We start from the raw sequence: 15,726 nt of genomic DNA on the forward strand, positions 1-15,726 counted from the left end.
AATAGTCCAAACTGGCTAACACCTATTTTCTCTTGCAATTATATTTGAAGACACAAAGCGATTTCAAAGAGAGAAAGTTTTATCTTAGGATCAACCACGCCAACCTCACCCAGTTCACTGCTTACGGCCGGCTCTGCACTTACCATAGAGCTGTATTTACATATCGCTCTATGGCACTTACACACTTTTGGTGTGCCCAAAATGCCCAGTCCATGTATTGATGGGGATATTATTATGCGACCACGCCTGGCTACATGACTCATCCTTCAGTTTACTTTAGTACAATAATGTACCATAGGCAACTTTGTTTGCCAAGAGCTCAGTAGGGGCCTACTGATTGACGTTTCTCTTTTGCTGAGCGAACATGGTGACATACTTCAAAATATACCCCTTGGGAAAAAGAAAGTTATAACACAAAGTAAATTTGAATAAAAAAAGAATAAATTTGAACAAAAGCAAAGTAGGCCTACTAATGCAATTGTACGGTAAACTGCAAAATTAGAACCCGTGTGATGAAACAAAACAAACAACAGAGAATAACGCCCTCTATCGACTTCGCTGTGGTTAATTATAGCAACGGCTGACGCTTTTCCATCTCCAGGAATGTGATGACCAAGAGAAATAAACGTAAATTCGCCATAAGGAAAATTTGTCCGACATTATTGTAAGTATCAAGAATATGATTGCGAGAATAACATAGTAATTATGCATTAACTTCAGCCTTGGCATACGATGACTGTTTGAAAATCGCATCGCCCTTCGATCAACAATGACACAGTTTCCGTTGCAATGTCACATCAAACAGTCCCATATACGTTTTATTGTGTGAGGTTTTATCAGAAGGCAAAGTAGACAATTCTTCAGGTCTGTAGTGTTGTGCTGTGTACTGTAGTGTGGACGCCGGCGCCCTTTGGGCAATCCTATCCAGCACTCGAACTAAGCAAGGAGGTTTAAGAGATGGAGTTCCAACTGGCTGTAATTATTCAAACAGTTTTCACTTTTCTATTGATGTACAAAAGAATTCCACAGGTGCATCTGTGCCTTTGGTCATGTTGGTGACGGGGTTTGATGCGCTGTCTTGCTGAGCAATCTGAAGATTCAGTTTGAACGTTAACTTAATGTTGGCTATATTTTGCTTGTTTATCTATTAGGCCTAAATGAAACGAAATCTCACTTAATGATAAAGCTCATTAAACAAAGGTCAATCCCTTCAAGAAATATGTGCAAAAGTATAAATCAGAGCTGTATCATGTGAAAATGTTTAAAACTGTACCCTCCTGGAAAGCCGGTTTTATCGCTTTTCCACTTGATTCCTCCAAATAAAACTGATATGGAATAATCTTCGAGTATAATTACATATTAATAGATATATCAGATTACTGGCCGGGCACGGCCAGTCGAGTAATATTCATTTTCATTTCATCATTTTTTGCGCAATTTCTATTCGTGCATCCCCGTGTCTTTACCAGTATATACCAACTATCTTTTATAAGTAGGGATGGCGAAAAGTAATTACCATCACAAAGACATATTTTCGTTAGAAAGTGGCTGATGATTATGCAATGAGACACGAGTCAATTGTCTTCCTACAGTTGTATCTGCGCGGCAGATCCAGTTTGCCTCGTGCTTCAAATACTTTCGAGTGGCGGCATCAAATGTGACTTCAAAGGAAATACGACAGTTGTGACTCCATTCTCTTGAACCTCCTTGAACTAAGAAAGTACGAACTCTAACCTAATAGAGTGTCTGTACACTCACAGTGTATTAACTTACAGTCAGACCTGTCTAGACTATAGTAACACCTAACTATACACAGCCCAGTCGCCGCTGTACATACGTAGCGCGACAGGGCTGTACCAGCGAAGCTCCAAACACGAAGAGGGTCCAACAATCGCATGCGATCGGATTGAATTTTGATACTTTAGATCATTTTTTTGTCACTTCAAATATACTTTAGATCATTTTTTTGTCACTTCAAACTCATCTGACAAACAAAATGATAATGAGACTTCATATCTATGCTATGAATATTGATATTTAGATTTAATAACTTACCTAAAATGATGGTTATATGCAGCATGTGTGAACGGTTCACGAACGGTACATCGTCTTTCACGCCAGGCCATTTCCAATATCCGGGAGGTCACATGATCTGAATGCCCTTTCAAAAGGTCGCACTGTCGACCGTGCTGCTACACCAACACTCAAGCGCAGCGCATCGCACGCACGCAAAAGATTTCCGCAGAGATCAAGGCGCCATTTTGAATTCTGCAACGATGAACCCCGACGGTGTTAGGGAATCCGCCAGAAAGTATCATTTTTTGGTTCCACGGACTTATCACGAGGGCTCTCAATGGACTTACGAACCTTCTCTAATACAAGCATGCACTTAAGGTGAGTAACGTTTGGTAACGTGTACACTGTTTATAAAGAACGTATAAATTTTCATAAGTTTTCTGTTGTGTTGTGGTTCCCCACTTTGAAGGTGCCCGCTCGCTGGTCAGACGCTGTATTCGCGTAGCGTACAGCGTCTGGTCGGGCTAAGTAACACAATACTCGTAGATCTAACGTTAGAGGGTTCTGATAGTGATGTACATGGTCGGCCTCGAACCGGACAATCTGGGACCGGACTAAAAATTTACTTCCACAAACAGAATAAAATCCCATAAAATAAGCATAAAATACAATGGCTTTTGAATGAATATTTCATATGAATGTTTTAGGTAACTTCTCTAAAATAAAGTAGAATTGCGATTTGTTTCATGATAATATGTCAACCAGAAGAAGCGCGCAATTGATCTAACGTTATTAGTATCACACGCGCGATGTGAAACTTGTGCGCGTGTTTGAGTTAGAAACGACAAACTTCAGTGTTAATCCATTGAGGCATTCCCACAGACAATACACGCAGGCTGGCTACAATGTTCAAAATATATTTGCAAGGGTTTCAGTTAGTTTTCTGTTAAGTTCTCTAATTACGACAGAAATTGATTTTGTTCGCTTTGCTTTGGAAGAACTGTTAAGTATCATTTTCAGAACCTCGTCATTGTGTATTGGAATATTTTTATTGAGAATGGCAATGTGAAAATTCATCTAAATCTCAACTTCTTAAGTGTCGGGGTACATAAACCCCCATCATATAAGGTACAGTACTGTATAGATGTGCTCTAACCACTGCTCAAAAGAAACACAAAAATATAAAAATGGTGTTGAAAGATATGATATGACAGCCGTTGCATTACAGAGATATTGTCAAGGTTCCATGACCATGGGGGCATGGTAATGATTGATTTACCCTGCAGAGGTGAAAAAGAAATACAGTGTATGTAGACTGGTTCTACTGTGTGTACATCACTAATCACTATGTTTAAGATCCTTTATTGGAGATACCAGTGATGAAAATATGCCTTTATTGATAGCTTATTTTTCATTCATCATTGCAGGTTATCAATTGCTGTTATGAAGGAAAGGTAAAGGAGAGAGAAAAAACTTCAAGATAAACATGGCTGACCGCCTTGCAATATCCAGCAATTTCAGCATGCAGAAGCCTATACGGCCCGAACCTCACCGGAACCACGCCCCACCACCAAGTCGGCAGTACCAGTGTGCCGAGCACAGCGCCGACGTCCTGGGACAACTGTACCGGCTGTGGCGAGAGCGCATCCTCTGCGACGGCACCATCATCGCCAATGGCCGCCACTTCTCCGTCCACCGGGCTGTCCTGGCCTCATGCAGCGAGTACTTCCGTGCCATCTACATGGAGAATGACACGGTGCGAGACGTCCAGCTCCACAGCAACATCACCCAAGACTGCCTCGAGCTCCTGCTCAACTACGCCTACACCTCGCAGATCGAGCTGACCCTGGAGAACGTACGCAAGGTGGTGAGCGGGGCCGTGCAGCTGAAGATGCACAGCGTCATCAACATCTGCATCCAGTACCTCACCTCTGTCATCGCCCTCGAGAACTGCATCGGCGTCCTGCACCTGTCGAGAAAGTTCGGCTTCAAGGACTTGGAGAAGGACGCACACGACTTTATCGTGGACAACTTCACGGCGGTGGCGGAGAGACCGGAGTTCCAGTCGCTCAAATATGACGACATGTGCTTCTTCCTCAGGCAGGATCGCATGTCCATCGGATCCGAGATCGAGCTCTTTAAGATTGGAGCCAGGTGGATTGACCATGACAAACACAACAGAGTTAGGTATGGTACATTGATATTGATCAACAATTATTTTTCAGAACACACTACATGTATGTTTCAAAATGAAATGTAATGAGGCAGAAGTAGAGTTACTGGTAATAGATTAGCTTTTTTCATAATCATATCAAGTGAAGACAGGATGTATGTATACCTTGATAAAAATGTGTGCATGACTATGTATAAAGCTCTACAGTTGTAGACAAAATATTGATTTCAGAGAACAAATTACTCATGTGCAAAGAAATAACCAATCCTCAGCACACGTAGTATACACTGTATGGTCCAGATTATCGAAGCTACTTTTTGAGGGCATACAGGTACAGTATTAATCTATTCCAAGAAATGTTTTAAAAGTCGCTTTTCCATGATGTTGGAATGTTGGAAAATGTTAGGAAAAAAAAAAAGATTATGTGAGTCTACGAAATGTAATACATTGTGTCTGTCTTTGTCAGTTACAAACTTCTGTCCACTCTTGTATCAAATGTATCACTGAATTATGTTGACATGTTTTCCTTGGATTTCATCTGCATAGGAACACAGAAATGTCATTTAAAAAAATGTCATTCATATTATAGTGATTAGGGAATCACCATTGCTTTGTATTGTCATCTATCTCCCAGAAGCATGTGATGCACAGTTAGTTTTTAGTTTCTTTTTTAATCGTTTCATCACTGTCTGGCAGGTATGCACCCCAGCTGATGAAACATATTCGCTTCCCACTCATCGCAAGTGATGATCTTGTGGAACACGTCCAGTCACATTCCTTCATGATGGAAGATCCCGCCTGCCACCACTTCCTCATCGAGGCCCTCAACTACCACCTCGTCCCCCACCGCCAGCACTCCATGCAGACCCCTCGCACCCGTCTCCGCTCCACCAGGGAGGTGATCGTAATGATGGGTGGGGAGCTCCCCCACCACCGCGTCAGCAACAAGGTCTTGGTACTCGACGAGCTTAACTTTGTGTGGAAGGAGCTGGCTCGCATGCCCCTGAAGAGGGTCGACCACTGCGTGGCTAATCTTAACCACTTCCTGTATGTGGTTGGGGGTCAGGTCACGCTCAACTCCAACGGAAAGGAGAGTATAGGAACGGTCCACCGCTTTGATCCACGATTCAACAAGTGGCTGCAGATGTGTCCCATGCAGCAGCGGCGTGCCTTCTTCTTTCTCACAACTCTGAACGACAGCCTTGTTGCCATCGGGGGCAAGAATGAGCAAGGTCCTATGGCTTCTGTGGAGATTTTCAATCCAACCGAAAACCGCTGGCGGTACATCCACCGGCTCGACGAACCCACCTATGCACATTCCGGTACAGTTGTGAACGGCTACTTGTACATTACCGGTGGATTTGCGAGCCACAACTTTAGCAAGATGTGCTATATGTATGACCATGAGACGGACCACTGGATCCCCAAGTGCCAAATGAACATTGCCCGTGGGTTCCACATGACATGCAGCATTCGAGGCATGATGTATGTGATGGGAGGCAACCACCTCAACCCGTACGGCGATCGTGTTGATGTGATGGGTGTCGAGCGCTACGACCCACGGCACGATGCGTGGATCACCATGTCGCCAATGCTCACGGGGCTCAGCATGGCAGGTTGTGTGGCGACCGAGGACAAGAAGATCTTCGTCATCGGCGGCTACAACGGCCTCGGAAGGCAGCGGGAGAAGGATGTCCACTGCTACAACGTGGATGCGGACGAATGGGATGTGGTTGCCGAGCTACCGGATTCGAGCCTCAGGATGTCCTGTTGCACCCTGGTTCTTCCAGGCAGCTTCTTTACCACCTCCTCCCCCAACTCGGAAACCACCTCCATGTCAGACTCGCACTTCACCTCGGTTTCACAGCTGAACGATCACAGGTCACATGGAAGTGCAAGCACTGTGCTAATGCCAAGGTAGCAACAGGAATCCCTAGATATCAGGACAACAGAGAGAGAGAAGAAGACATTTTAGTCACGTGGTACATGTACTTCACACTCTCATTCGATTGGGGGAAATTTTCTTTTCTGAATTTCTGTCACTGTTTCTTGTGCTTGTCAAGAAACTGTGGCTTTTGAGGTCTGGCATACAAGTTCTCTCTCAGTTGGTATGAGCGTAGTAGATGAGATTGTTTTGCAAATGATATTAATCCAACCATATCATCATTATTGTAGTACGGTGTACTCTCAACTATGCGAATGTTTTATTATTGACAAATTGTCAGGCGTTTAAATGCTTGTTTTTTTTGTAATTGGAGTCTCGAATCTGAAATTGTGTGAAATTCCCTGATTGCATTCATTGATTGCCACATCTGAGGCTGAGTAAGATTTTAGTTTGCTGTGGATGACTGTAGTGCAAAAATAGTGCTGTGCATGCATGATGATTTAGTAAATCTGGTCTTATTTTGCAGAGCTGCGAGCTATCCCAAATTGTTGCAGAGCATTACGTAACTGAAAGTATTGTATGTTCATATTGAGCATTAGGTGCAAAAGCATACTGCAGACCTCCCAACCATACTGAATGTGGAGGAAAGAATCTGAATTTTGACCATTCACAGCTACATGTATTGTTTCTACAGGAATTTCCTATTTTTCTGGATAGTTTTACTATGTCACACTCGTATTGAAACTGCTCTTTCTTTCCTACTTTTGAGCCAGATCATCCCTATTTTTCAGTCAGAAGGTTGGGAGGTCTGATACTGGCATTGAGCTCTGTTGTGTTGCCAGCAGATTAGATCTCCACCCCTTTCATAATATACTACAAACCTGTACCTTCTAAAGGAGGGGTAAAATACATTATAACACAATTAGCCAGCAGTTGATTTTGAATAAGCAGCGCAATAATTGGATCTTTTTATTTCAGCCCATAAAAGTGTTGTCAGGCTATCACATCCTCTGATTCTGCAGGATGTTTCCTGGGAAGAAATTAGACCTATTATATCTAAAAATTATTTTGCCACATCCTGACAAAGGAATATAGCATGTAAAAGCCTCCCTTTCTTGTTGAATCATTTAGTATTGTAGCACATGATACATGCTGCTTTCCTGTGCTCTATAGCTTCTTATGAGAACTATTCTGTTTTTGAAGTGTGATTTTTGGCAGCCCTGCGGTGTTTTAGAGTTTCTCAAAAGGTCGCCACCAGCAGTGACCATATCACATGCTTGAACAGTTTTGAGTAGGCTAAATAGCTGGCACCTTGTCTGGACTTATTAGACAATCAAAGTGCACTTCATGCTGGAAACTTCTTTAGCCCCATTGTGCCAGATGAATTGCAGATGGTGAGGTAATCCCTAATCCTGTTCCACAGGAACAGTAAGCTTAATGAGTGGGCTTAAGTCATACCTCATTTGTCGCAGATAAAAGAGGCAATCATGTAGAATGACCCAAGCAAACTGAGGCACAATACCGAGTGCACGGTCAAGCCATACGTGTAGTACACTGTGAATAGTTGCCTTGTTCTGTTACCTTCAGACTGTGTGTTTTCATGTAGCCTTGCATTTTTTTTTTTGTTGATTAAAAACAGTGTGCCACGTGTCATGCTAATGCTAATGGCTATATGACACTATTGATATGAGGAAGACCCACCCCCCCTTCCTAGTCCTGAGGCTGCAGTGATCAGACTTTTTATCTCCAAAGTCAGACTCTTGTGAAAAGTGGTGTTTTAATCTTCATTACCCAAACTTGCTTAGCAATAACATGCCTTCAGATACCTCCCGAAGAACCCAGAAAGTGACTTGCATCTTTTTTTGTTTGTCAGTCTCTGAATTGATTTTAACTAAACAGCAGACCCTGTTCTTTCCCTTTGTCAAGACTTTCAAGTATGTTCTTTTGCTGTAAGAGTGAAAGTCAAACAAAAATTTTGTGTGATACCAGTTTCTGCTTGAATACGCGGGGTTTGCAGTGATGTTGCTGAGTCATCAGCTGCTCATTAGAGCAATCATGCATGCATTTACAGTCCAACCTAACCTACCTTTATTAGCCTGCCCTCTCTTATCCGGACATCTCTATTATCCAGATGAATCCAATCAGTGAAGACAAAAAAAAAGTGATTTCAAACACTATTAAAACTCCTACAAAACTCGCACAATTTAAACACCTACGATATTCCCTACAGAAACATGTTATGAATTTTTAAATGAAATGATTTTAGATATGTCAGCATAAGTTACACTACTGGTGCAGTGTACGCTACCTACATTTTACGTAGCTACCACTGGGTTGGCAGCCTACCAGTACCCTTCAATGAACACTGGTCATCCCATATCCAGGTGCCGCTCCCGACATAAAATATAGCTGGGTAAGAGAGGTCGCACTGTAGTTCTAGAATTTTCAGCATGGCTGACCAAAAACACCCAAGCTCTTTGTCAGTGATGTTCCAGCCTTTTGGTGGCAGATTGACATCACCTTGGGTTTTTACTCAGACCATCTGATATGTAAGACACACAATTAATCAACATTTGCCTTTAACTATGAATATATATGTACACCCAATACTTGTATGTTGGATAGTTAGTGCATTACCTTGGTCATCAGATCATCAGTATGATGAGATCCGTAATATATGGCATGTCAGTATTTGACTGTTTATTCATGATCAAAAAGTACTGTAAAAAAACAAACAAACAAAGTTAGGCAAACATGGTATCATAGTAATGTCCATTTACACACTATAACATGATCAATACATACAATATATGAATGTATCATATGTTTATTCCATATACATTGTAACTGGTCATAATTTATTCTTTCCTTCCTGTTTGGTATTAAAAGGTCTTTAAACTGATCTGTTCACATTCTTAAATGTGTGCTTATTTAATTTAAAAGGCTCAGTATGATTAACTTACAAGGCTTTTGTGCAATACTAGTAACCCGATTATGTAACAAATTCTTTGCTGTGGTCCATATGATGTTTCATTAATAGTAAGGATGCCCTTTTCTCTCTTGACCATTCGTTGTAGAGACTCTGTGGAGAATCTCTATTCATACCATCTACAGAGCCATTCTTTCATTTCCTTTGAATGTGTACCTAAATGTATGTAAAGAAAATGAAAGCAAGAGATTACTAAGCAGAGGGGTGAAGATATGGGGTATGACTTTTCATCACTTTGTCTCCCTCTGTACAGTACTTAGCTGACAGGTTCAATTCCTGCTGGTTCGACCCTTTTTTTCCGACATGTCTGTTAGAAATATACCGGTAGATCAGCAGATTTTATGATCTTACAAGATATCTCAATTTTACAGAGAGAGACAAATTGAAGAAAAACTCATACCCTGCAACTATTCAAATGTTAGAAAATGACTCAGAGACACATTGAATTTTAAGGGAGAAGTAAATTCCCTTTTAATTTCTGTTGTCATAAATGAGGGGAGTTGCAAAGAGAAAAAGAAAAGCAAAAAATCCTGTGTCTCCTTTGTGTACATAGATTGAGTCTCGTCTTTCAACATGCCTTTTAACATGCCTTCAAGAAGTGATATGTGCATTATAAGCATTGGCATTGTAAATTTGCTGCAATTGTAACTATAAGTTGTAGACTAGTTTGCTACAAAGATACCTTGAAAATGCAAGACTGCTGTGCTACTGTATGGTCGGCTGTATATGTATTAAGTGTGTGAAACGGCATGAGTGACATTTTATACCATTTGCAAGGCTGATGAAACTGCAATACCGTGTATTAATCGTTTTTCTGTGTACTTTCCATGTAATTATGCATTTTTCATACACAGCTGTAGCTAAAAAGACTTGGGCAGCATTTATTTGTACAATTCTACATGCAAATTTTACACTTTAGATTATTTGCTAATAATGGAATATATGATGTTTACTACTGTATCATCTCATGCTAGAAGAAAATGCTGTACTTGAACGTGTACTCGTGATCACCGACATAAATTGTGTGTATTTCTAAGTTATATAGTAAACAAGCTGATTACAGGGTATGACTTTTTGTGCACTAGATAATCGCATGCTAGTATTCATGTACATTTTAGATTCTCAAAATTACTGTATGTTTGTACAGTGCAATATACACTGTAGAATACAAACAGCACAATAACACATGCACAAGGAACAAAATATCCCTAGAAACATGGTATGCACCGCATACTATACTTCTGTGCTTGGCTTGGAACATGCAAGGATGCTTGGGGCATGGCAGGGTTTAAAACCTTTATGTCTTATCTTGGTTTAGTAAGTATGTATGTAGCCTTTTCGATTGTGAGTAGAGTATTATGATCAAGAATTGTTGTTGATGTTGTTTTTTTTTGGGGGGGGAGGGGGTCATTCAAAGGGGGCAGAGATGATGGATGCATTTTATGCAGTATGGTACATGTATGCCATTTCTACTTCAACAACAATGATAAAATGTGATATATTGTTAGATCAACAAGGTATTAAAGTGAACGTAATTACCTTTATGATTTTGATATCTATAATATGGCGGTGGAGATAGAAAAGCAAACAAGCAGATTAATTCAGCACTGTACAAAAAGAAGAAGAAGGAGAAGAAGAAAGCGAAGATGGGGGCACACATACAAATCAGGCAGTCTCCCAGTTTTTTTTTTCCTTTTCGTCAAATTAAAGTACTGTTTATAATGTTAGATTAAAGTACTGTTTGTAATGTTGAATGTATCTGTCGTCCTGCCGAAAAATGAATCTTCACAAATATCATGACATACATGTACACTTTGTACACTAAGTTGTAGATGCTCCACATGAAATGTTAGAATTCGTTTGAACAAGCTTGGTTATTCAATTATGTTGGGTGGTGTAAGATCTACAGCTGTATAACAGTTGATAGGTTACACTATGCCCAGGTGTAAATTAATCCTTTGTTTGCTTTGAATACTAATTGATACAGAAACCCCCATAGTGTTACACACACTGTCCAAAGTACCTGGCACAGGAAGGGTTAAGTTGTTCAATATAAATGTTTGTGTAGTGCAGAGTACTCGTCTGAACTCGGACAAGGGCAATGTCTGCGCAGTGTGCAAAATGTATTATGTAACGCTACGCATTACAGTCTTCACAGGATCTCAATACTATTACATTTATTACACTGCTGTATATTGTATCAAACAAGTTGCATGGCTTAACATTTTGCATTTAAATGCTAGCGATATTGTTAGACTCGTTGATTCAAACTGCTTTCTTCATTACCGCAAATTATCTGGATTGCTTTTTTCAAGAAGTGCTGTATACACGTGACAATAGCTTGCTGTGTTGCAGTATAAATTGACGCCTACACCTACACGAAGTGTGAAAATGATGTGTTCATTTAATGTTTCACTACATTCTCACTCTGTACCATCTTGATTTGCAACATGATCATGTAGGCCTACAATTTGCAAACTTTATGATATTGCCAAACTGTTATTGAATACACAAGTGATGAAATGTAGTTCTTTTTTCTTGAATTGATAGGAATGCACTGCCAAATAATTCAATGAGCTTATGGCTGAGTATAGTGTATTTAGCAAATATTTACGTTTTTTATAACTGTTTAATGTGTATTTTTCTAAAGTAATGGTTTGATGGTTAATATTATAGAGCTGTGTGTGTAGTCGCTGCCTTTTAATACATGTAGTAAAGCGTGACTTGCTGATTTATATAGCAAGAAGGTATCACCTCCCCCGCTGTTAGTAAGCGTACATTGTATCACTTCATTTTATCTGCATGATGGTCAAGATTTGATTGTATGTACAGACTGTAGGTGTACATTTCAGCAATTCGATACTCAACAGTGCAAGATGTCTAGGATAGGAAGGAGAGGTAGGAAGTATTTTGAACCAGACATGAGTAATTTTTAGCCTGATACGATTTGTTGGTCTGACGACTGACCGACTTTGGATCTGAAATAAACAAGCGTGTCTATTCTGAGGCTCTTCTGATTTATTTCAGATCTAAAGTCCGTCAGCCGTTCGACCGAAAGTCGTATGTTTGCGGTGGCCTTTAGTCGAAGTGACTATGTTTAGATATTTTGCAAGATCGTTTGTTCTAATTACCTATAAATACAGTTGTTTGAAGCACACACACAAAAAAAAAAAGCTAGTTCTGGTAATTATGTCAAAAAGTCATGATTATATGCTGAAAAGATTTGTCCCACCTCCTTTGCTGCAAGAGAACCAAGCTTCGAATGATAAGTGTTGTTACTTTTGTTGATTGCCTGCTGTCTTTCTGCTTAAACCCATGAGTCTTTTGTTAAGGTATTTTTTCCCTATTTCATGGAGGGGGGGGGGGGGTCAAGATGATTGCGTCACTCACAGTGTTATATTGAATAGTGTATGTTATTTGAAACTACAGGCTGTATGAAAGTTAAGTAACAACAGATAAACAAGCCCTTGGTTGTCAATTTAGTGCACATTCTTTATAACGTTTGTAGTCATACAACCACTCGTATAGATAACGTCGAAATGCATACATTTGTATTTGAGACAGAGTTTGTTCACCAGTATCTAGCGAGGTTACGACTTTTTCTCACACTCAGCTTTTCAAAGTGTTTATTATCTTTTGTTCCATGAAGGTGGAATCGATTCTGTTCTATGCACCTTGGTGTACTGAGATGGCACTAAAATGATTGCAAGATCACAAAACCGTTGTCACAATATTTGATCATGCCCTGTTAGTTTGCAATAAGCGTGATAACATGTCGTTGCAGTAATAAAGCCTGCAAAACGCCTTTGTTTGTGTGCATGTCTACTTCCTCTATACATTATTTATAGAGTGCGTGACTTGTACTAGTGTAACAGACAGTGTGATTGAGTGTTGAGTAAACAAACAGACAATATGCGATATGTATTCTTATCTTGTTGCTGACAAGACTCGAGTTTGGCATCGAATGACTGCAATTTTCCTTTCATCCCTTCTAAGCAATAAAACCAGGAAGGCTGATGATTCCCAGGAAATCGAAATCCCTTTTGTCATTTGCAAAAAACAAAAACAAAAACAAAACAAAACAAAACAAATACATGTACTGTGCCTTCGGAGAAATCACATGGATGGTGATTTGCTTTCCGCTTCTGACGCGCTAGAAGGAAATTCATTAATTTCAGTGAACTGCCAGAACAACAGACCCGTAAATTAATTTCCCTAATAGTATCTGATCACGGAAGATTCGTAGAGCCTAATCATCTAAACGTTGTTATGAAAACATAGACGGGATATTGTATTTCTCTGGACAAAATTACTAATTACTTAAAGGGACTGTACAGTACTGGTTGAGGTGAGGATTCAGATTTATAGCATTTTTGATGAGATAATGAGAAACCTCTAGTGAAATATGAAAGAGCATGTAATTTCAAGGATTTAACGTTTATGTGATGAAAATTGGCCCTGAAATGGCTGAAATATCAACAACAACAAAGTGATCTAATAAAATTGACAGGCCACGACTTTAATTAGGATCTCTTTGTTTTACCTTGTTTTTAGATATCTCAGTCATTTCAAAACCGATTTTCATCAAATAAGCTTTTGACATATCTATAATATGTTTGATTCCCCGTAGAATTGTATGCTCTTTAACATAATATAGAGTGGTTTCTAAATATCTCGCAAAACGTTAAAAGCTGAATCCTCACCTCAACCATGACAGTATTCTATAGTTCCTCTTTAGTTCCTTCCGATATATCAAACAAACTTTTACAAGAATTAATATATATTATATATATATATATATATATATATATATATACAGTATATATAGATATATAGATATAGATATATATATAGATATATAGATGTAATATATATATATATATATATATATATATATATATATATATATATATATATATATATAGATAGATAGATATTCAATTTACCTAAATGCAGCAAAAGGCAATAATTATGGTGAAATTATTCAAGAAAATAACAGCATGAACAACAATCTTGAAATTTGTGTTTTGGGATATATTTGACAATGTTTCATCGCCTATGTATGAATCTTCTTGAAGTGCACTAACTTCACCCATGAATTAGGGCCTAATACTATTCACAGGTCCCTTCCAAGGACCGCTGAATTGGGAAATACCCTCAATCATACCCCCTTTGTAGTAAATACTTCACCTTATAACAAGTTTCGCAAACAGATAAATGTGTATATACATACACGTGTACATACATAATAATATACACGTATATATATATATATATATATATATACATATATATATATATATACAATGTATATATATATATATATATATATATATATATATATGTGTGTGTGTGTGTGTGTGTGTGTGCGTGTGTGTGTGTGTGTGTGTGTGTGTGTGTTTATCCTATATACAGGGCTCGACACTAGCGCTTGCCCAATTGGACAAGTTAAATATCGATCCGCCCCGTGGGGAAGGGGGGTGTAGTTTTTCAAAGTCTCCCGAAAAATGAGCCAATCATGAGTAAGATTTGTACGTGTATTAAAAGTCATTATCATCCGAAAAGGCCAATACAAGTAGCAGTCGCATACCTGCACGTTGAGCTCACTCTATTGCATATTTTTGACAATTCAGTACCAGCTATTTCATATTGTTTTCTATGTCAACTTGCGGTAGAAAATATATCTTGCGACAACAGCTTTAACTTAGCAAAATACTATACACTTGTACATTGTACAGTGTATTAGATTTTTGCCAGTTTCTCAAAGAATGGTAGGTGAATATGCACAGAACTTATAGAGTGTAGAAAACCTTGGCTTAATGGCGCCATCACAAATCTTCTCGTTCCAGTTCTTGCTTTAATCTGCTTCTGTTCCTGCACAGATCAAATATTTGGAACAGCCCTACTCAAACAGACAACATGGGATTAAGGAAGGAACAATCGTCGAGGACGTTACTAATGAAGTTGGTACAAAAAAAAAAGTGTACCTGAAATATCATGGTAGATGGTTGAACTCGTAAAATCTAGGTCAAGCACAAACTGATGTGACTGACGTTAGTACAGTCTGTTAAATGTTCTCTTACGTAAGTCTCCAACGTTTAAATCTTCATTAGAATTTACAGCGGAGGACATTCTTGTGATGCGCACACTGTTGCATAACTAACTTAATGATAATCTTTAACCTCCTAATCAACTTCCAATGCGACTGGAGTGAATATCCCTGCCAGAGACCAGCTATCAAAGATGGCTGTGGGCAACAATGACCATTGATAGGACTTGCTGCTATCAGCACCTCCCTGCTGCTATACAAACTGCCACCGCATTACACAATTACTCTTCATTTTATCAGACATTTTAGCCCATTTATCAGTCTGTGAAGACGAATCATTGGAACCTGACACAAACCCTTAACACCGTGATGTTCCAGTCGCCAGAACGGTACAGTATTCAAACACGGCCTTTCGCCCTTTGGACTCGCAGATAACACGTGCAATTGACTTTGTTATCGGTTGATGTGTGTATTAGATATTTACAGGTCGATATGACAGTGCCTCCGCGCTGCAAAATTGTATGTCTTTTTACGATCGCCATTTCCTTTTGTGATTCGTACTGCGATTCGTCATGTTTACATGTGCACACGATGCTGATTATCTCCTGCTGTTC

General features: G+C 39.4%; 1 protein-coding gene across 1 annotated transcript; it reads left to right on the plus strand.

The window, feature by feature from the left end:
• The first annotated feature begins 576 nt into the window (after positions 1-576).
• LOC140238937 (kelch-like protein 13) lies at positions 577-6,501 on the plus strand. Its single transcript, XM_072318834.1, has 3 exons — positions 577-664; positions 3,444-4,203; positions 4,886-6,501. The coding sequence occupies exons 2-3, from the start codon at positions 3,503-3,505 to the stop codon at positions 6,108-6,110; spliced, it is 1,926 nt and encodes a 641-aa protein (XP_072174935.1). The 5' UTR covers positions 577-664; positions 3,444-3,502; the 3' UTR covers positions 6,111-6,501.
• The last annotated feature ends 9,225 nt before the right edge of the window (positions 6,502-15,726 follow it).

Source organism: Diadema setosum, chromosome 15 (assembly GCF_964275005.1).
Source record: "Diadema setosum chromosome 15, eeDiaSeto1, whole genome shotgun sequence".
NCBI classification, from domain to species: Eukaryota; Metazoa; Echinodermata; class Echinoidea; order Diadematoida; family Diadematidae; genus Diadema; species Diadema setosum.

What these genes read in the sequence shown, in the direction of transcription:
- LOC140238937 (XM_072318834.1), top strand. Translation starts at nt 3,503, where the DNA reads ATGGCTGACCGCCTTGCAATATCCAGCAATTTCAGCATGCAGAAGCCT. An exon ending in GACAAACACAACAGAGTTAG is followed by an intron (nt 4,204 to 4,885) that starts GTATGGTACATT and finishes ACTGTCTGGCAG; the next exon opens with GTATGCACCCCAGCTGATGA.